Source organism: Eurypyga helias, unplaced genomic scaffold, assembly GCF_000690775.1.
Source record: "Eurypyga helias isolate BGI_N326 unplaced genomic scaffold, ASM69077v1 scaffold24696, whole genome shotgun sequence".
In the NCBI taxonomy this organism is placed as follows: Eukaryota; Metazoa; Chordata; class Aves; order Eurypygiformes; family Eurypygidae; genus Eurypyga; species Eurypyga helias.
This window is the reverse complement of record NW_010258886.1, coordinates 1,342-24,147: the sequence shown is the minus strand read 5'-3', so window position 1 is coordinate 24,147 and position 22,806 is coordinate 1,342. Positions and strand designations below refer to the sequence as shown.

The window sequence follows — 22,806 nt, the reverse complement described above, 5'->3', positions numbered from 1 at the left end:
TCTGCAGCAGGAACAGGATTTGCCCCAGGCATAGGCAAAGCCTGACAGTAGCACAGGATTCATTCGCGACAGTCCCTAAAGAAGCATAGCACAGGACTTGAAAAAAATTGAGGTAAAGTGTTACTATCAAGGTTTAAGACACAAGCATTTGCATGTACTGAAGTGTCTGTTGAAGCCAGCATTTTCACAAGACTTTAAATTCATTAGTTGTACCAGACAAAGCATTTGGGAAGAAGCAAATGTTCACCAAGAGCAGCAGAAATGGGTTGGCTGTGTGTATCAAAGAACAACTCTTGTGCCCAAGTTCCCAACAAGTTTATGTGCTTTGTGTTATGTAGTCTCAAGTTCAGCTTGCCCTTCACATTATTTGGCTGTTGCAACTCTGGGCTTTGCACAAATAGTAATGCAGATATTTAATATTGAAACTCATTTTCAATTTTCCAATAATCTTCACCTGGCAAAAATCACAGAGAAAATAAAGAGATAATTACAATAAGCTGCTGTAACAGAGAGCAGCAGTTATTTCTGAATTCAGTAGCTCCGTGGTTTATATGCATGTCTGAGCTTCTAACATCCATGAGTACCGTGTTGGTTTAACCTATTCTGCAAAGCTCAGGAGGAAAGATTAATTTAGCTCTCTTACAAGGCTCCCCAGCAGTTGAATATGCTTTGCTTCCACAAAGCCATTGTAGGCAATCCAGGAAATTGCAAAGAAAAGAAAAAAAAAAAAGAGACAGACATTAAGGCAGTGCCACATGTGGTATTTCTGATACCAACAGAGATAAGGTGAGCTACAAGCTTTCCCGTCATGATGGAACAGGTACAGAAAGAAGGGCATTTTTGTGTTACATAGGAAGCAAACAACTGAAGGTATTGTTCCTAAATGCTCTGAAACATTAATTGTGAAATATTTTGTTTACATTAATAATATACCTGGGTAATTTTTTTTTTCCTTCAATTTTCTTCTCCTCATTTACAAGGATAGTGTAAGACCCAGGAAGTTCTGAAAATCTTTTAAAATAGCAGGTGACTGGTTTTGTTCAAATCCAGTAATATATTCTTCAAAAACAAGAAACACAAGAAATGTGTGACCCATGTCCCATCCCAATACAAAAATCTGTCTTTACCTGCTGTCACCTTCCTCCAAGGCCTTATTACTAAGGCCATATTACTAAACACAACCACTGATCAAACCAGGCTGGGTACTTGTGCATCTGAGCTGTGCTGAACGTGCAGGACATTTGCTTCCAGAGACTCTCCAGAGCTCTGCTGTCTCTTCTCAGTTTTCCTATCTCTGCTTCGAGCTTTTCCCTTTACTTACTCAAAACCAAACTGTGCTGGTTTACAGACATGACTTTGCATCAGACAATGTGCAAATGAAAACGCTACCCACCTTGTTTCTGTAACAGGCACCCAGGGCCTAAGGACTGGCTTAGCCAGATATCCAATGTTCATTCCCAGACACCACAAGGTTCCCAGACAAGCCTCTGCCTGCTTCTGCCCACTGTAGCCTCAGGAGGGTGCTCCCCTCCCCATACCAGGGCAGCATGGGCTTGGCAACAACACCACCGCCAGTGGCAGCTGCTAAAAGATCAAAAGTCGGGCTCTCACCCAGTGCACTTTGAGAAGTACTGTCTATCTGCGCACACAGGACAGCATAAATCCCCAAAAATTGCTCCAGATAGGTGACCAGGTCTGCAAGAAGTCATAGCCATCATTTTATATAACCAGAGTTGAAAAGGGAGTACCCCACATCCCTCGTTTCTTCCTACCCTAAGAAGTCAAGAGACTCCAAAGCAGAGAATAGATGGAAATTGCTCGCAGTGCATATGGATAACACGTTTTGAAGAATTTGGTACTGGTACATAACCTGATTTTTTCCCATGCATTGTCCAGATGAACACAGGCAGAGTGGGAAACCCTCACATCTCCCTTCCAGGGCACAGTCACATCACAGGGAATAACTCTGGAGTCTTCACAAGGGTAAAGCCTAGAGGGTTGCTGTGCCAAGTGCTGTAAAGTGCCTGGTAAAATGGTACAACAGACCAGCACTTGCCAGAGATACAAAAGTCCTCCAGGTTACTCAGCAAAACACACAAACATTTCTCAGAGAGACCATCAGATACCTGAGCGTTGGAGACAACACATGAGCAACACAACCAGTTTTTCAACCCTGAGGCATTCACACCGAGTCCTGACACAGCTCATCCTTCAGTGCAACAACCCAGCTGCTCACTTTGATGGACATGTGAAGCCTCACCGTGGAGGCAAAGGAGGGAAGGTGTTTCCCAAATGTTATTTTATGTAAATATGATAAAGGTTCCCCCCGAGAGTACAGGAAGGGTAGAAAGCAGCTCATGGCACACACAATACAAGGATGCTGCAAACATGCAGCAACTCTGGCGCTCCAGATGTGCTCTGTGTGTATCCAGATGTGCTCCCATTTGAAGTCTCTGGTATTCCCCAGCTGCACGCGTGACTCAGCAGCCCATGCGCCAGAGTAACTCCCAAACACTGAGATCCCCACGGCGCACTTGGGTGGCACATGCTGAGAGACTGCCCAGGCACCTCTGCAGCCATCCAATCCTCCCACAGAGCACAGCACCCCTCCCGCCGGTGCACATAAGCTCCTCGCTTCTCATGGGGCAGCGTGGAAGGGTAAGAGCAGTTCTGCTTTATCCTATCAAGGTCAAAGCCAAAAGCACTCAATTACAATAAGGAGAGTTAAAAAAAGGTAGCATAACGGATGCGCAGTCAAAAACTGCCTAAAATTTAGAACCATGATTTGCTGTTAGCTGATTTCTTCCCTGTGGTATCACCCAGTTATTCAGGTTGAGGATGGGCTGTAGCCAAAAATACTTTGCCAGAACACGCTCTGAAGAAACAACCCCAGCTTGGAATGCTGCCTGCGAATATCTGCTCACTCAGTTCCAGTAAAACACTGAAGAGAAGCGAATCTTCAAATAATTTCTGGTCCCTCCGGCTCTTTTTCCAGTCGCCCAGTTTGGAGATGGTAACATACGAATTTCACTATTTCTCTCCTCTTCAATCATCTCCTCAGGACCCCACTCTGCGCCAGCTCACACTAACACTGATGTTCACACTTCTGTCCAAAAAGCCTGGTGTTCGTTTCTTCATGGGAAAGGGCAAGGATTGCCTGCTTCAGCCCAAACATATTTACTGGGCAGGGAGGCGAGGGAGAGCTGTTGGGTTTTTTTCCCCGATATATCTTTCCAGTTCCAACAACTCAACTGATCCATTAAGCTTCTCTTAAACTCCCATAAGAATTAAGAACTAATTACCCTCCAGCAATCAATACATCTTTGGCCATGCGCTGAAGTTATGCAACACAGAGGCAGAATAAGCAATTACCTTAGGAAGGGGTGTCCGAACCACGCCCACATCAGCAGGTACCCCCGCAGCGTGCTGGGCTGCCATCCCCTGCTCGGGCCAGCCACGACAGGCCACCCAACAAGGCAGGGAGAGAAGGATGAAAACCAGGTGCCCACTGTCTTCCAGCAAGATGGGTTAGATGAGGCACCTATTCAGTTCATTCCTTACCCCAGTTCTCAGCTCCTGGCAGGATCTTGAGGGTCTTTATCATTTGGCCAAGCACAATGCCACAAGGACAAGGGCGAGCAGAAGGAAGGAGGACATGTAAGTGAGGAGTATCCCTCCTTGTCCCATAGTCTGCCCAAAGTTCATACGAAGCGAGCAGTTTATGTTGAGCCATCAGCCATGACTTGCACCAAGTTTCCGAGTGACAATTCTGCCAGTGAAACATTCCTGATGCTGGAAACATCAGCACCAGGTCTCTCACGGTACGTTAATCCCACCACATAGATCTGACTAGCATATAAACACCATCATCTTCACCGCTGCTTGGCACATCATAAATACGACTGCTTGAAGTTGGCCATTGGTCACTTGTCCGAGGGATGGTGCTGTAAATTCAGAGAGCAGGAGAGTCTGTACAGGAACAGCCCAGGAGAGAGCGGGAGACAGCTGTTTCATTTCTACATCTTACAGGAAAATATTTCCATGAAGTGTAATGTTTGGAAAATGTCTAACAACCCAGTTCATGCTTTCTACAGATTATGTGGACTTAGCATTTCTGTTGTCTATACTGGGATAGATGAATAGAGAGATAAAAGGAGGCATGAAAATATAGGACACTTGGAATGCAGGAGAATGTACAGAATGTGCGAAAAATGTAGGAAAAGCTAAATAAAAGAAAAAAAGACAAATACAATATTGTCAAGGCAGTCAGTGAAGCAGCAGGGTCCCAGTTCAGAGGTGGAATAATTAAACGACAAGCAAGGCACCTCTTCTGGAAAAGATGTTTTAACCTACATGATTTTTTAACCCTGGAATTCACTAGGGGGAGTATGCGGACATGGGCAAATGCCAAAATAAATCTGTTTTCTGGAAGAAAAAGGGAATATCCTGTGAGTTTGGTCACCCCAGAACAGGGGCTCAGGGAATGAGGTGGCTTCTGCACTGGCCACGCTTGGGGCACTCTTGGGGAGGTGGGAGGCATCCACCACCCATCGTATTCAGTGGCAGCAGCTATGGGAAAGCAGGTTCGCTCACTTCCAGAGCAATGACTGAATATCATGGCCATGTAAATGGGAAGTGAAGAAGTGCCAGAGAGGAAGTCTGGTGAATTTGCTTGCATTTTGATTGGATCTAGGAGAGAAAATCCTTCCTCTGCTTCCTTCTCCAGCCTGACACAAAGTCCTGGTCTGGAAAAGCCACAGTGCAAACACAACAGCTTACACTCAAGTTACAGTCCTCCCATATCCCAAATGCAAGTGAGCAGCATGTCAGACATTTGGTAGTCACTATATCCCACATCCCCTCCTCTCCTCTGCTGCAAAGAGGAACGGGAAAGTACAGATCCCTGTGGGAACCTATGCAGAAAGGGGATGGAGGAGCTCAGCAAGGAAGTATGAATCTAAGGTAGAAAAAGGAATTTTAGGCTCAGGACAAATACAAGGTCTGGCCTCAAAGCAAGACCACGACATGGAGGGCCTTCTTATTGATCCCGATGGCAAATACCCCATTCAGGAAGGGAACGTAAAGGACTAGGATAGTCTGGCAGGGATTTCCAAAGTATGCATGCTTATACGGAGCAGTCTGTGAATGTGCAACAAACCTAATCCTAAACCTTTAGGTACATACTAGGCTTGGACACACACAGACCCACTCCTCTTTGAGATCTCACGTTTCCTTCAAGTGCACTAAAAGCAATTGTATAACACATGTACAGTTGGCCCATCCAAAACTCCCCAAGAGTGTCCAATCCCTTGTACATAAAAGTATCAGGGATTTCCAGACAAGCAGCAGCTCAAGGCTCCTATGCATGTGGGCATATCCCATGTTTCCAGACATTTGGCAGCCCATCAGGATTCCTGCATCTGTAGACACATCTGGCCTTCCCAGAGACAGGGCAGTCCAGTCAGAGTCTCTGTGCACGCACGGCAGCATGAAAGGCCAGCAGAGACTCGAAGCCCCCAAATCTGGTTGGGCAGCAACAGGCAAGAGGACACATCTGGGGAAACCTGGACAGTTGGCCACAGGGAGAGGCAGGCTAGCCCAGGAGATGGAGCCAACAGAGGAAGCTGGTAGCACCAGAGGTGGAAGACAGGCACGGCAGCCTGGGACCTTCTCCTCACACCTTCTACCTGAGGGCAAATCGGCACTTGCATCTCCTGGGGACAGGAACACAGAACTTGCACTGCTTTTGGACTATCCTGTCCTCACAAAGAGAAACAAGAGGCATGGAGTTACTCCCAGTCCCCGTGGGGCTGCCAGAAATAACACAAACCTAACATCTCACACCAGCTGGCGAAGAGGACTAATCCGGCTTCAGAAACTGCTTGAAAAAGAGCCAAACCTCCCATCCAGTTCTCATGGCCCCCTCCACCTCCCCCAGATCCAGTTCCTTTTCTGGCACGATGGTATCCTCAGCGCTTGGCTGACGGCAAGCTGCTCCTCACAAACCGCCCCGCCAACCCGCCCTGCGGCAAGGCCTGGGACTCCTCGGTGCTTTGGCCATCCCATGCCACGGCCGGACACGCCGTGACAGCGCCTGGCAGGGCAGCAGACATGGCAGGGAGCTCCACTCCTCCCTCCCTCTACCCCTGTCCCTGGCATCGCAGCAACCTCTTCCCTCAAACCAGGCACCTCAAGAGCTTCCCCTGCATGTGAACCTACATTTCTCCCCCTCCTCCCAACAGCCTGTGCCTCTTTTGAACCCCCTGCTCCAAAGCCTGCACTCCTCTCTAGAACAGGAGCTTGGCCGTATTTTTGCTTCCCCCTTATCAAGCACCTCCATTGGCTCCACATTCACCTGCAGCTGTGAGGGGGCGCGCTTTTTTTTCCCAATAATTATTTTCAAAATGCAGTATAATGCCCAGAGCAGAAGCATCAGCATCATGATGACTGGGTCTGTCTTCATTTCCACCACCAGCTTCCAAGAATAACGGGAAAGACTCGTTTTGACAGTTGCATAGCAAACTGCAAGGAACCCAACCCTTTGTTCGACGGTACCGGGGAGCCCAAAACACAAGGGTTTATTTTCACGGCTGCCATCACCTACACCTCGACTCTGCTGCTGACTCCATGTCCCACCCCCACTGCCGCTCCTGCATTAGAAAAGCTGCAAAAAAATACGTGTAAGAAAGCATTTTTCCTCTTGAGTCCGTGCAAAGGAAGGAGGCTGGCACACTCAGCCGCCTTCGGGCTGCATGTAAACCTGCCAAAAGACAACGTGTTTCAGAAATGAAAGATAAGTCCAAAAGTGAATTTTAGAAGGGCAAGTCCCTTACGAGAAGATACCCTGCGGAACGAGCAGACAGCGCTGGGCAGAGCTACATTCAAAACGTTCCTAGCCCAATTTGGTCTGCAAGGCTCCTATCTTCTTCTGTCACACGTTATTAAACGTAGATCAGAAACAGGATCTGGGATTACAGAACAGACTGAACTCGGGACATCAGAAGACACCTGTCCTATAAATAGGAATCATTTACCAATTCAGAACAACACACACATGTTTTGGCAACCTCTCAGCCAATAAAAGCAGAAGCCCCAGCATCAGAATTACCCAAGCGCTGTTATTGTAAATGCAGAACAATGATTTACATCATCATGACTTAACTCCTCATTTCCCAACTTCTCATCATGCATGTCTGCGCTGAATTTCACCAGAAACTAACCTGAAAGAAGCCCATTACCATTACAAAAATCCATCCCAATTTCTGATTTGGAAGATTGCCTCTGTGTTTTTTGAAAAGAGCAGCAGCAACAACAAAAAGCAGAACTTTGGACTTGGAGCTGTTAATTTGGAGTTATTGATTCCTTCAGCAGCTTTTCGTCTGTATCCCCACATCACAGGGTTTCAAGCTTCCAAACTCCGGAGTCGATTCAGTCACTCAAGACCACAGACTCTGCATGACAAAGTGCTCAGAAACACGTCGATGTGGGATTTTGCACAGAGCTGCAATGCAGGGGCTCGGATTTGTTGACACTTGGGTTTCTAGGAAAAATTAAGAGAAACACGTGCAAGGGTCCGTATAAGGGAACAACGTGAAGCACCGCTTCCAAACAGGTGCAGCCCATTATCCGAGGCAATGCTGTGCCGAAAAAAAAAAAAAAAAAAACACCCACCCAAAACTGCTGTTTTCTTCGCAAATTTTAAGAGCACTAAAAACTTCCAGATAATGGGATGTCCCTGAAGCTTTTAGAAAGTGTTTTCTCATACTCCATACCTGGTATGACAGCTGCTTCTTTGCAGCTATGGGGACTTGTGGTTTTCCATTTGTGAAAATTCAAGTGAAATCTATCATTTTTTGGAAAGAGCCTAAGTCCTGGGGTTCTCAAATATCTTTACAGGTTGAATATTTGGAAAGGATCCAAGACTCCAATCAGAGCCTGAATATGTGGAAATATTTAACTCTCTAAGAAACAGTATATAAAATAAGCTGTTTGTCTGCTTGATGACTATTTCAGGATTGACTAATGACTTGTCGTAGTGCCAAACACCACGGAGATGGCTCAAGAGGATAATTTCTGAAACTTGAATTTGTAACATTCTATCAAATGAAGACTTTCTGTGTCAAAACCCTAGATCTGGGAATTTATATACAGCAAGATCATAAATGAACTTTTGGACACCAAAGTTCAGAAGTAGCTCTATTACATTTATTCAATGAAATATCTGCTAAACCTTTTTATCTGGAGAAATGAGGAAGCCTTACAATAAAGCAGGAAAATAAAGACTACTGTATCAAACATAGGTCCCTCCTGGGGAAGCTCTTGCACTTCAGCTGGTTGGTCTCTGGATCTTGTTTAGGGGAAGGATTTGGTGGCAGGGAGTGAAGACTGCCCTGGTCAGCACATCAGCTCTTCCCTGGCGGTGGTTACAGCAAGGAGAAACAGCTAAGATTGCATACATTCAGCCACCTCTGGCCAAAGAAAACAACCTAATCTAAACTTGATCTTTCTTCTAGTACCAATGCACATCACATCAAGGTCAGGCAGGTTCTGACCTAGGCAGAGCCTAAGTTCAACTCCTCTCAACCAGGACAGAACTGGAGGCTGTAGTCCAAGCCCAGCTTTGCTCCCAGCAGGGTGAAAGGTCCATTTGGCCAAGTTACTAGCAAAGGCTAACTCGGTTTAGTTTCAGGGAGCAATTAATTGCTGCGACCACCTCTTCTCTAGGAGGCACAACATTCATGTTACACATTTATTCAGATTATAAGGATGGAAAGGACCATTAATAAAACATCATTTTGTTTCCTGCTTGATAGAGGTTAGAGGGCCTAACCTAATAATCACTACACAAAATCCATTTTTTTTTTAGGAGTTTGGCTTTCAGGCTGACAGTGGCTGTTAATCCACCTCATACCTAGGTCGGAACATTCCAACATTTATTCTCAGCATTATAAATCTACACATTATTAGCCAAAAGTTGTCCTGCATTAGGCTTTAAATCATAGGTTCTCTTTGTGCTTTTCTTTGCTAACATTTTGAGCTATTTGCCCTGAACTTTTTTTTCCCCTTGTTGGTGGATCAAGCTATTTTTTAATTTTCTCTGAGTAGATGAATCTTACTAAAACCTTGTCTATTGCTCCATATTTCCAGGATTTGGTCACATTTATTGCTCTTTTCTGAATCTTTTCCAACTACACAGCATCTTTTCTCTGTTAAAATGGACAAGAGACCTGGATGTGGTGCCCAACACTGCCTCACCATACCATTTCCAACATCAGAGCTTCCCATCGACCCTTACAGGGCTCTGATTGTGCCTTGTCCTCCCAACTGCTGCTCTGTGGCTCATGCCCACCCTGCTATTTGCAACATCTCCAACTCCTTTTTCATTATCTGCTTTCCCCTCACAAATTTAGCCTATAGTCTTTGGTCCTGTTAAGCCCAAATTTACATTCAGCATCAAAACACATGAACGTGTGTTCACCTGTGAAGCTATCAGATGCCACTTCCAAGCTCGGAGCCGTACAGGGCTTGCCGCTGCAGGAGCTTACCAAAGCCAAGTAGCAGATTTTACTCCAGTCCCCTGGCATGCTGTGCAAGATAACTGAAGGTTTTGGCACAGACAGGACAAAGACACAGCAGGTGTCAGAGCAGCAATGTCTATTTAACATCTTACCATTTAAAAATAACCTTTTACTTGTCACTAGACTTCAGGGGAGCTGCACCAGGTGGAGGTGGGTATCTGGTGGGTCTTTGGGAGCTTTTATCACCAGCCAGGGGGGATGTAGCATAGCTTGACACTGACCGGGCAGCAGACCAGCTGGAGGGAGGAAAAGAGGGCTCAAGGTCTGATTAGCAAGACAGGCTGCCAGAGGACCACGGGAGGGAGAAGAGGAGGGAGCCTGACAGAGGAAAAGCTGTAAAATCCAAGCAGAAGGGCCACACGGCTACGGCGAGGGCAGATAACCATCAGAACAGCCTACATCGGATGCGCAAGGCTGGCTGGCAGCAGAAGGGACATTCCCTACCTCAGATGGGTCAGCTGGATTCAAACCAACACAGCGACCCCAGTGACAGGAGAACTGGGAGCAGGATCTCATCTTTGTGCAGCAACGGGCCAGGCTGAGGGCACTGAACCTGCCCAGGAAAGGAGGGCAGCTGTATGGAATGGCATCCACCAGGAGCACTTTGTTCCTGTATGCCAGCCGGGCAGGGAACAGCTGCAGCATGGGTCAGCTGGCAAACCCTGCCACCACCTGCATGCAAGCACTGAAATCTTTTCCTCCTTCCACATTCCCCTGCTGAGGGCTCAGAAACTGGCAAAGCAGCTGCCCCACAGGTGAGGTACCCAGCCTCGCAGGCAGCCTTCCAGAGGTGCATCCTCCCTGCCTCCCAGCTCACCCAAGCAGCATCCTCCCTCGTTTATTCCCAAGCACCCTCCTCATGCAGACAGACTTGTTCTTGCAACCCCAGCATGGCTGACAGATCATCTCACTCCATGGCTCACGCCAGCAGCATAAACAAAGCGTCCCAAGCTCGGCTGGCTCTTTGGGACAGCCTTCCCACACCAACCCCAGAGTCGCCCCAAGCTCTCACGTCACGCTCCATGGCAGGCACGATACACCCCCAGCATCCTGCTCTGACCACCACTACCCTGGGGTACCCAGAGCCAGCCCCCTCCCCAGCCATGCCCACAGAAACCAACACCCTTGTGCTGCCAGGGGACAGAGACATAGGTTAAGTGGCCTGTGTGCGAGCAAAAGCAGGCAGCTCCGCGAGGCACCAGCACTGAGCAGGTTGGGTGGGAGGCAGTTCGTGCCAGCAGGCTCAGACACCGTGCCCTGGCACACCCACCGAATGCAAAGCCTCCATAGGTACGCACTTCCGCTGCTAGTGCACGTACACCCTGTGGTTATATTCTCCTACCCATCTCAGGACTGCCACTGTTCCCAGGTTCTGGGTCTGTGTAGTAGATAATACATAATAGTTTAGACCCACAGCAGTTATACAAGATCAAAAGGGTTCCAGAAGGACCTTCTGCAGTTGGTACGACTGTTACTTTGTCAGACATCTAAGCAATTTCTTGGCCTGTGTGCCCCCCCTCTTCCTCCATCCCCCCAACAATTAGCTTCCAAACAAATCCCAGAGCTGAATCAGTTTCCTTCATTTAGAGGCTCCACTCAAATTGTTTCTAGGATTCCCATCTTTCTCTCCTTCTTTTTACTTTGCAAGTATATAAATAGTCACATCGTCATACGAGACAAGTAGAGACTGACTCTTACGGGTAAAAAACAGATGTTTCCCAATCTTCCCTAACAAAGTAATATTTTATATATGGCTCTTCAATGGATTTATAGCCAATGAAGGGATGTTACTACATTAGCTCATGGAGGGGGTGGGTGATAAAAACTGGAAAGGAAGAGCCAGACAAGGAAAAAAGAAGCTATCCAGAGCGCTGCAATTGGAGAAGCATGACAAATGGGCAGCGCAGTTTTAGAGGGCTTCGACAGCAAGGCAGATTGCCTGGCTGGGAGTGATTGTCCACAGCTGGAGCATCGCAGAGACCATCTGGTATTTCTTAAACATGCTTTCCCCAGGTGATCCGATTCTTGGAGTGCCCCAGCAAAGAGAAGAAAAAAGGCTTGCGAGTCTCAGCCCCATTTCCAGGGTTCCCCTAATTAGTTAATAGAATTATATTTGAATCGGTTTCAGTTTCTCCTACAAAACCTTTGCTTTTGCCACCTTTTCAAACAGGGAGAAAAAAAATAAATTATTTAAATTCATGGAGTTTTTCATTCCTTTAAAAAAGTCAATGACTCTGTCTCTTGGCACAGCAAATCAATATAAAACTTAATGAACGAAAAAGAGATCCAAAATTTCTTTTGAACACCTTGTAACCTTGCTCTTCGTCACACCACTTTTAGCTGCACAAAGCGTGCATTTCCACAGGTTCTCGCATTACTCTCCCACCCCGGCACAGCCAACCCCAGTACGAGCCTCTGAAAAAGCAGAGCGTAGACTGCGTGTGGGACTGTGAACCTCTTATTTCCAGAATTTTGACCCTTTTCTCAACTTGGAAAATTGTTAAAGAATTTAATTAACTCCGCCTGCCACATGCGTCTGTCCCCGTGACAAGGGGGGCTGGCAGAGCAGCAGCAGCGCGGTATTTGCTGCTGCCCTCCTGTTCCCCACATACAGCCCCTTCCTGAGCCAGGAGCATCGGGAACCAGCTAATGAAGAAAAGAGTGAGACAAGGCGGCAAATAATAAATGAACGGACAGATGGAAAAGGGGTTAGAGAGAGCAACCGGAGAAGAAGCCTTGGGAACCAAACTGTGTTCCCACCAGCAGGCAGTGCCCCCACCGAGCAGCGCGGTCCAGGCAGGAGCCACGGTCCGGCCGCAGAGATTATCCCCGTCGCTCCCTGCCAAGCCAGGCTTACCAACCACGCCTCTCCCCTCTCCTCTCTGTTTTCTCCATGAGTTAGCCCAGCCACAAAGCACAGGTCCGTCAAGAGATGTATCCTGCACGCCACAGACGCACATCCCCGATTCCCGGCTGCAAGCTTCCCAGCAGCACGTAAACAACCATTCTGTTCTTTTTCATGGGGAGCAAATACATAGGGCTGGTGACCAGAGCCCTGAAGCTGGACATACTCCTCCGACTGCAGCAAAATTTGTTGCTGTGTCACACTTTTCTACAATTTTTTTTTTTTTTAAAAAGCAGGGAACTCGCCAGACAGAGTTCCCTGCTCTGTTGGCACCGGCAGCCACCTTCTCAAAGCCTGCATTTGACAACAGCTAGTGGGACTGTAATCCCAGTCAGAAATACATACACAAGGTGCTTCAGCCTCTCCAGGTAGAAAAAAATTACGTAATTAAATTATTGGGAAGAAAATATTGGACAAAAGAACCCGAAAGAATATTTAAAGGTATTTTTCTTTAGTTTGTTTTATGTGGTTTGAGTGGCCAAAATCAGCAAATTCCACCACCATGATGGAAGGGGATTTTGGTTGGAAATCCATCCTTATGCAGTGGTATAGACAGCAATAACAGAAAACAATGTAAGCCACGATTGCAAAGCTAAAGAAATAGCAACCTACTGCGAATTACAAAGTGTAGAAAATCAATAGAGTATTTAAAAAACACAATGGAAAAATTCACGCCTTGGCGAGTTAATAGTGGGAATTAAAATACAGAGGAAAGAATGGAAATGTGAACAGAGACATTATTTTATGCAATGGTAAAATTACCCATGTAATGACAAAAATATAACTGTATGAGCTGTGTATTCAGGGAAAGATATGATGATGGAGTCATCATAAGACACTGACATACTTCACAGTTTACTAATGACCAAGAGATGTATTAGATAACATCTGCTTTAGATAAACACTGTTAAGTCACCCACCCTGGATAATTTGCACCTCTGTGTGCACTAAGGAGATCTCTGACCTGCTGATGCTAATTTTTAATAAATCTTGGAATGCCAAGTAATTCTAGAAGGGTAGGAGAGCCCTAACCCCGTGCTGGTGCTTAGGCAGGACTAACTGACCTAGGGAGCAAGAACCAGTCAGCCTGACAGCAGACCTAGACAAAGTAATTAAAAGCCAATATGAGAATCTACCGATAATTCATTATAGTCATGTCTCAGCTAATTACCAGCCAACATATGTCGTACAGAATCAAGTCCTGTCTAACTGATGTTACAACTTGATTTAAGAACTTGCGTTAATAGAAATAATTTGGCGTGACAAGATGGATAGAAGTGGCTGATGAGACAAAAATGTATACGTCGCCTGCTTCCCATCCCACAGGATGCAGTGTTTTTACCAATCATTTAGATAAAATATAAGATCCTCAGAGGCAGCCTGCAGATAACACAAACGGAGGATAGTAAATAACGAACAAAACAGCCTCCGTTTACCCTGTGATGCAACTTGCATGGCTAAATGGCCACCATCCAAGCAAGCGTGCTTTAATTCAGCCAAGCACAAGATAACACACGTACGGGAGAACAATACAGAGCTCGTGTCTCCAGGGTGGAAAAGTCTGTCCTGCACGGCCACAGGACAAAGGAGGAGCTTATGAAGGGACTTTGGCAAAGTGAAGCTAAGGAGCCAAATGTATTCAGCTTATGAAAGAGGAAAACCCACCAGATTCAACCGCTGCTGCAGGCATTAATTAGCCAGGGGGAAGAGGAGAGGTTCTAACCTGACGGTGAGAGGCAAAGTAACCTCCGAGGGTTGGAAGTCAAAGTTAAGCCTGACGCTGACAAAGAGGAAAATTATCATCAGCACAGCAGAGGAGGAGAAACATCACACGAGAAGGTCTGGATGATCTTGGGGCCCAGCATAAAAGCAGGGGGTGAAATTCAGTAGTACAAAGGGCAGGTATAAAAACCTCCACGTAACACAAGAGTGGAAGGAGCCCAGACACTGGCACACTGGGGGTCTGCTTGAGGCTACAAAATCAGGGAGATCAGAAGCACAGGCTTATTGGGAGCATCTGAAACACAGAACCCGCTTGGTAATTAGGGACCTTTAACTGCCCACACATTTGCTGGGAAAGGAAGACATCAGACACAGCCTTGCATCAAGTTCCTGGAATGCACCGAGAAAAAAATTGTGAAAGAAGAGACAGGAACAAAACTAGGAAGGAGGCTCCTCGAGGTTTCATTCTCACCAGCAGAGAAAACCGAGGGAAAAAACACAGAAGTGGAAGGCACCATGGTGAGGGATCCAGAATGGAGTGTTTGTGCCCGTTCGGAATAGAAGGGAAAATAGGAGCAGGGTAAAAGCAGTGCAGTGCAAGGACAGAGGCTTTACTAAACCCAGAGGTTTGGCAAGTGAGATTTCATGCAGAATGAAAAGGGAGTTCAGGAAAGACGGTGTTTTGTAAACAGGCAGCAAGATAAGGGAAGAAATGCTAATTATCTTAGTGTGGGTGAACGATAAGGGGAAATCACAGACTCCTCCATGGCTTGGGGCACACGAAGGAGAAATGGAAACTCCATCAGGCTGAGGTGGATGAGCACAAAGCAGCGGCACTGAGCGAAAGAGCCAAGTGTTCAACAGAACCCGCTCGCAGCAGGGATTGCCAGCGGTAACGAGGAGACATTTGATAACTACATCGGTGGGAAGAGACAGACCAAAGAGTTCATCACCTCCTGAGCAGGGAGAAAAGGTTAATAGATTGGTTTATGCCACTGAACACGCCACAAGCCCTTCCAAAGCTGTTAGTGCATGTCAGCCCTCCCCCCCTCCCACCAAAATCTGTTTTCTGTTAGGTTTATGTGTTTTCTTTATTCTCTACACGGCACCCAGAGCTGGCTGGTTCTGGTAATGACATTACATATTATAATGTACATATAATTGCTGATTTTAAGATACACAATTTATAAAATATCTACTCTTGTGAGGCTAGTTAAATTGGACAGTAAATTGAATTTAATAAATACTGAACATGTCATAAGAAGCCACATTCCCCACAGTTACAAAAGCAATAACCAAATCAGATAATGAGAAAGCCAAAGTGTTGCTTAACAGACTAGAGAGTGTCACCTGAAAAAGAGATTCACCTTCGTGACCTCTCTCACACACACACATATGCCGTCAGCGCACAACGAGTTGTAAAACTACTAATTAGGGTAAGAGGAGGCGGGGGATCCCAGGGGTTTGGCTCGCAGCTGTCTCAGGAAGCAAAGAGGTATAAATTGGGACAAAATTTCACAACAGCCAGCAACTCGCAGAGTTAAAGCTGAAATATTTAATGCTTTTGTTGGGTCAGACTTCACGAAAACAAATAACTAAGACCACAAATTTAATGCAATTAAAAGCAGCAAGGTAGAAGTGTAAAGTATAGTAGCACATGAGCAGAACGAAGATTACTGAAGTTTGATGTTGTCAAACAGCCTGAGGTCCATCAGCAACTACCTCTGGGAATTTCTGAAAGACAAATGAGTTTTCAAAAGACTGGAAAAGTGAAAATATAATGGTTATATTCAACAGGTTGAAAACTCAAGAAAATTGCAGACAGTCAACATAACTTCAATTCCACAAAAAAATTTTGAAAAATCACGTAACAGTCCATCTGCAAGGAAGGGCTGGAAGCAATAGTCCTGCCACGTGAAGCCAACCTGCCTTCTCTTTGACAGAGCAAAAGGGTCTCATGTGTGAGATAGAGGCAACAGATGTTATATACCTTTACTTTCACAAGGCTTTACCTCCAGTTTCGCATGACATTTTAATTAGAAAATTAGGAAAATACAATCTAGATGAAATTCCATATGGGGAATGTACAGCTGGTTGGGAAACGGTACGCAAAAGCGCAGGCATGAACAAGCAGTACTGTACCAAGAAATATCCATAATTATGCAGGGGTACACAGACAGGAGTGTCACGCACGAGATACATGAAATAACCCTGCTGCTCTTAGTTGAGAAAGGCCTCGGCTACAACACTGGGCTCATTTCAAGGCAACACACTTCAAAAACAACCCAGACCAAGTGGAGAGAGCCCCAGGGACCCCAACAAAACACAGAACCACAAAAAATTTTAAAGAGGGCTGAACGGGACCTCAAGAGGCAGAATCGACCATGCTTGTGTCATTCAACTTGAAAATAACATGGCCAGGAGGAAAGAGCAGGAGACAGACAGTTGTTCAGCACAGAGAACAAAAGTCTTTGGGGAAACATGATAACAAGCCTCAAATATGTAAAAGATTTCTGCAGAGAGGAAAGGAGTGCTATAAGCTGCTCTCCATGTCCATGGGGAGAGGACATGCCATAACGGGCTTAAATTGAAGCAAGAGATTTTAAAAACACCAACTCCATAACGATACAGATAATCACGCCCTGGAGCCAATGGCTGCAGGAGAGTACATCTCTCCCATCACAGGAGGTTTAAGAACAAGGATAAAGCCACATCGTTTGAATCAGTTAACAGTGGTGTCCCCACAACCTGGGCAGTGCCGGTGCCCAGTCCCTGAGACCCAGCAACCTGCTGGCTTTACACAGACATGCCCAGGAACGCAATATATTTCAGCTACGCACCAGACGCCTTCAGAAAGCTGTGTAGTAAAAACAAACAACCACTTCGCTTCAGAATGAGCTCATACAAACAGCTGATAATGGCACAAAACCACTCAGTTACAAGAGATTGTTTTTCACAGTTTATATTTCCCAGCGCCATCCCCTCAGTTCGGATCCTGAGGTCTCAGAAGACACCTGCAAACCATCCTCAACATGGACCCAGCAGCTCTGCGTGGTCATTAACTGTGGGCTCAGAACAGATACTGTTTTAACCACATATTACACTTTTTCTGGTCCCTTCCTCACAGGAAACCCCCCAGTGTTTCACAGCAATTCTCACTCCCTTTCTCTTTCCACAGGAGCTGATGACATTATTGTCTTCCCCTGGCTAACATGACTTCTCCACCACCAGCACCCAGTTGTGGGACAAACTCCGGGAAATTATTTTCACTGTGTGTTTATCTTTGAACGCTGATTTTTGTTCTTCAGCCCCAACAAGGGGTTCAAGCCGCCCCGAGTTTGCCTGTTTTTCCAACCGTGTCAGCTGGTCACATAGAAGATACTGACCCTCATCATGCACCTTTCCCCAAGCAGAGTCCAGGTACAGCTGATTTGTCACGGAAAAGGCTAGAAGATGCCCTCTTGAGGTCCTTTTCAGATCTATTTTGTAGAATGCTGTGGATAACGAGTATAACTAACAGGCTGCGATGGACAGGAGGGCAGACAGCCTGATCCAAAAGCCACTCACCAAGCAAAGCCCCAGAGAGCACTCTCCCTGAAGGGAAGCTGAGAGCAAGCGCAGTGCAGACCACCCCGATGAGCACCCAGTAAAACAGCTCCGATACGTTCCACTGCTGTGCCGACCACGGGATGTTTAGGCTGCTGATCCCAAACAAAGTGCCAAAAAGGCAAGTCAGCCGCATTTACCCTGCAACAACCCTCCCAGGTCCCAGTTCACAAGGTGGCCCACCCTCCAGCCCCATGGATTTAGCGATAACCAGAGACAATCCCGTACATCTGGGGAGAACTCCAGCAAAACCAAGCAGAGCAGCCTTTCTGCCCGGCAGCCCAGGCGCCAGCCTCGTGCCCTGCTCTCTGCACAGACCCCCTCAGCCTCACGGCAGAGTCACAGCCCCCTCCAGACTCTGAGTCCCACGAGACATGTCCTGCTCCAGGACCACCATCTCACAAACCCCACAGATTCAGCGGGAATCACAAAAGCAAAGTGGCCTAAGCCAGAATCTAACATGTGTTCCTGGAGGAATGAGAGCCAGAAAGACTGCCTGGTTTCACTCAGTCTCAGTTGTGTCTTAGCACAAAAAAACGCACATTTCATTTTAAGACACCCTCTTACCTTGTAGGTACCTGCTGCTGGGAGCAGCTTAAATCCCAGTGCAAAACCACAACCCTGCCAGATCACTGAGATAAGGAGCACACTGGGAACCACGTGCAACTGGTGAATAGGTTGGGAAAAGCCTCCGATTTACACTGATGCTACAGGGACTCCAGAATCACACTCCCTGCAATCTAAGAGCTTTCATTCTTAAAGCAATGAGGATACTGCATGGAAGTGTGATGGCAATATCACCTGCCCACACTTGCAGACAGCGTGGGAACCCTGATCTATAGTCTTTCAGGTTGCTCATACAACTATGTTGTCTGGAAGGAGGAGCAAGTGAAGGGGACTTTTCATCCAAATCACTACAATGGTAGCGGTAGTAGCACAGGAATAAAGATTCCTGCTTCCAACCTCTCCTACAGCAGCTATCCCATCATAAAGTACCTTTATTTTCACATGACTTTGGGCAAGATACTCCATTTACATCTCTTTGGGATAATGAAAGTGCTGCAGGAACTAGCAGCAGTAGGAGTCCTCAGAGTCGTGGGGTTGAATATTCCCGCAGTCTAGGTTGGACACGGAGTAATGAGGATCATCCACAGTACATGCACTGCATGAGGCCAAGTGACAACTCGATACAGACCTCCAGGGAGGAAACTGTGGTCTCGGAGATCCCCTGGATACTCCATCCCTGCAAACTCTGTCCTTCACGATCCCTCCCCAAACCAGGTTTGGATCCTTTTCCTGAACCTCACCCCATGTACCTTGCTACAGACCTAGGGACTCCCTACAGCACTGTACAAAAACACTCTGCAGACAAAGAGAAGTCCTCATGCAAACTCTGGCTGACTGAATTTTGAAGGTAAGGAATGCCCTTCTGCAACAGATGTACAACCCCCTCTGCCCACCCCAAACACCAGATCCATCACAGAGAAGGGAAATATTTACACAAGTTAGTAGAGTTCCAGTTAAATATTATGCTTAGCTGTCTAGAGTCCACGTTCTCAGACTATGCCCATGAAATAAAAGATTAAACTTCATAACAATTATGAAGTTGCTCCGCTCACATTCAGAGGGAGTTAAAGGACATTAAAATAGTTCTTTGGGTAATATTCCAGTGAAATTGCTCTCTCCTCCCTGGAGTGTTAGAGCTAAAACCTTCTGAACTATCCTGTAAACACACTTGGAAAGGCTAAGAGCCGAGCTGATAACCAGGTAGCACCTCTGCTCTGCAGGTTCTGTAAAAAATGCAAGCAATGCCGGAGAGCTTTTGAAGCAGCGAGGGAAGGAGGATAGGGGAGAGCAGCTTCTCTTCTCGAGGGAAGTTTGTTTAGTGGAAAGTAAGCAAGTTGTCAGGGGAAAAGCTGACAATGTTGATTCCAGCAGTTGTACTGGGAATAAACAGCCAAGTGGATTACGTTACAGAGAATGAGAAACGGCTCTGAGGATCCCATTTAAATGTTGGGCTTTCAAGAATGACGTGATTCAACCGTGCTCACCGCCCTAGTGCCAACGGCTCCCTGGGCTGAGCCTGATGCCAGCCCTGGTATCACCATCCCACCTCTGCGGGGTCTCCGAGAGCCCCAGCACAGCCGATGTCCCCAGGAGAGCCAGAGCCAGGGCATGCTGTCCCTGGCGAGGACGTAGAGCTGTGCTGGCTTAAAGGCAGGGGCTGAACATTGAATTAGGGGCAGCAGCAGAAGGGGGGAGGTGGCATAGGACCTACCTGCCTCTCCCAGCCCAGCAGCGGGGGAGAGCCAGCACAGGGCTTGCCACCTCCTCCCCAGCTAAAGCACAGGGCCCTCCCTCCCATAAAAATCAGACGCCTCCCTGCCACAGGAAAGGGACCCGGCAAGAGGAGAAAGGGATCTTGTTTGATTTATTAGTCTCTTCCTCCTTCCCATCGTCTGTGGCTCATCCAGCTCTAGTGATAAGGGGAACAGCTACGAAAGGACACTGCTGGCTGCTGGGATCCCATCCCTCTGCCCACTCACTGCCTGAAGACATCAGTCCTTTACAAGCACCATTAAATGTGTATGCAAAATGTGGCAGTCTCCTCCATCCTTTGAGATTCTGTTCCCTGGATAATACAAACAGTTGCCAGGAAAAGAGTATCCTCTCATCTCTGTCTGGGCCATTATCCCTTTATATTTGCTCTTTAATATTTACTGGGTTCACACAAAGTGCATGCTCTGGAAAGAAAAAAAAAAATCAGCTGCAGCTTAAAGGACTCCAAATTTAGTAATTGCTGCAGCCCCATCGACGTGAACAGTTAGCAGGGAAATTTCTCCAGCACTTCACGTGCCGTGGTATTCTGCTTAGGTCAGACTGCAGAAAACGTTCTGTCCAGGGGCACCAAATCTGGAGTGCCTGCCGAGGTGCCAGCCACGGGAGGCCTTACGAGTCCACCACGGGTTCCTGCAGGTCCTTTCCCTCCCAGCACCCAGTGATCTTGGTAGGAAACAGAGGCAGCCAGAGAGATGGTGATTCATACAGAGGTGAAGCACCCGAGGGTTTTAGCACACCTGTGAGTTAGCAAGAACTAGCCCCAGCTCCTGGTTCCAGAGCTGGTCTTGCAGCCTTACCTGTTAATGTGAGGTTGCTGTATGTATTTGAAAACTGCTCCTTTAACAAAACCAAGTGCATCTGAGCTGCCTTTTCCCTCTGTAGCTCCAACATTATGTCAGGATGCTGGGCGATCTTACAGCCTTTCTGCTTATCCAGGGCAATGTCGCTGCGAACAATGTCTACAGCAAAAGGGAAAGAAAAAAGGGAGATGGCCAAACCTCAGCTTTCATTTTCACCAGACGCTTGGATCAGAACCAGCCAACACAACAGCCACACAACCATCACTCAGCACGAGCAACCCAAAAAGAGGGTCCGAACCCCTGGGATCCACCTATCTGATGAACCTCCTCTGCTCAAGTCTCCTTTTCTCCTGCAGAAAGCTCAAGTCCTTGACTTTAATACCCTAACACAACCTACTGCTTCTGCCATCCTTCACCTGCCCAGCAGTTGATCTCTTACAACAACGACCCCTCCCTTGCAAGAAAGTGCAAAAGTCTCCCGACATTTATAATATGACCCTGTGACTGGTGTGTTTGACACTAAATAATGAGAAAAGACTAAATCCCACTTTGGTGACCCCTGGCTTCCATTTACCTGTCAAAGAGGTGATGAAGAAGGCTTGTTCTCACCTTGTTTATCCTCACTGCAGCTATCACAGCTACAGTCAGGTCAGGATGGCTTATGACAAGTCTCTGTACACTTTTAACTCCTGACATTCAATTCAGGAGGCAGGAAGCTTGTTTACCAAATATTTTCTCTTCTTATGAGTGTTTTGTAAGTCATATTGTAAAATAAGATTTTCCCTCTCCTAGAACTACTCACCTGCTGTGGAAATGCAAAGATAGAGCAGCAGGACAGAATACAAATCGAGTAAGATGTGTCCGATCCCCGAACAGGAGGGGAGTGGTGCAAAACAGTCCTCGTAAGAACACTTTTTCTGTTTAATAAACCCCGTAACATGCTCAGATCCACAGGCACCATGTGCTGCGCCTAATCATTACAAAACCTTAGGTGGCCAGCAGCGATAAAGAAGGATGGAAGTTGGAGTTCTTCCACCACATTTCATGAGGTCACCCTTTGCATCACGAGGTAGTACTTTGCTTGGTTTAATTCCCATCTAGCTAGAAGTTTCTGAAGGAAGCTCCTTCGATAAGCTATTGTCAGAAAGAGTGACATCTTGCCCCACATACGCTCTCCAGATCCGTTATTGTTACGCACATCAAGGTGTCAAATCTCTGGTTCAGCTCTGGCATGTCTTGGGCTGGCAGGGAACTCCCTCCAAAGGTGGGGTGGAGGACTGGAAGCCACAGTCCTGTCTCTGAGCCTCACCCTAGAGTCACTACGTTTGTCTTCCCCAGGCTGTGCTCTGTCTGTCCCTTTACTGCAGAGTTTGGGATTCACACCGCTTCTCTAAAGCCTGCCTGAAAAAGACTGCTCAGAACAGTAATGTCATAAAAGCACCTGTGCCATATAGCTGGGACAGGAGTTCTCTCCTCCACCTGCAGCTGGCATGCTCAGGAGTGGAGACAGTGCTGCATCCAGCTAGCATGAAAGCATGGCTCAGTACTTCCACATCTAGCACAAGGGCTTTAATGAGGAGAGGTGAGATGGAGCGAGAGGAAGGAATAACGTTCCCCCACAAACAGCGAGTACACACACACCCAATCATGTGCTTTTGGTGCACCAATCTCTTAGGTAGACACTGGGCCTTCCCAAACTCTGCCCAGCTAATGAGTGCTACAATCCTGGACCCGTTGTGTGAGATATTTGGAGAACGGGAGGCTGAGAAACACTACCTTGTCACTCTCTGGCACCAGAAAGGCTATTACTGCAGCCATCGGTGTCACCTGGAGCTCATGGATAGTCATTCACCTT

General features: G+C 46.9%; 1 protein-coding gene across 1 annotated transcript in view; it reads right to left on the bottom strand.

Moving 5' to 3' along the window:
• The window catches only part of HPSE2 (heparanase 2 (inactive)), a gene marked incomplete at both ends in the record, with an annotated part of 79,980 nt that extends 58,870 nt beyond the window's left edge, over positions 1-21,110 (bottom strand). The window contains one exon of the mRNA XM_010154523.1: positions 20,949-21,110. Within this exon, the coding sequence (XP_010152825.1) occupies positions 20,949-21,110 (162 nt within the window). The remainder of the gene's footprint in view (positions 1-20,948) is intronic.
• Between the last annotated feature and the right edge of the window lie 1,696 nt (positions 21,111-22,806).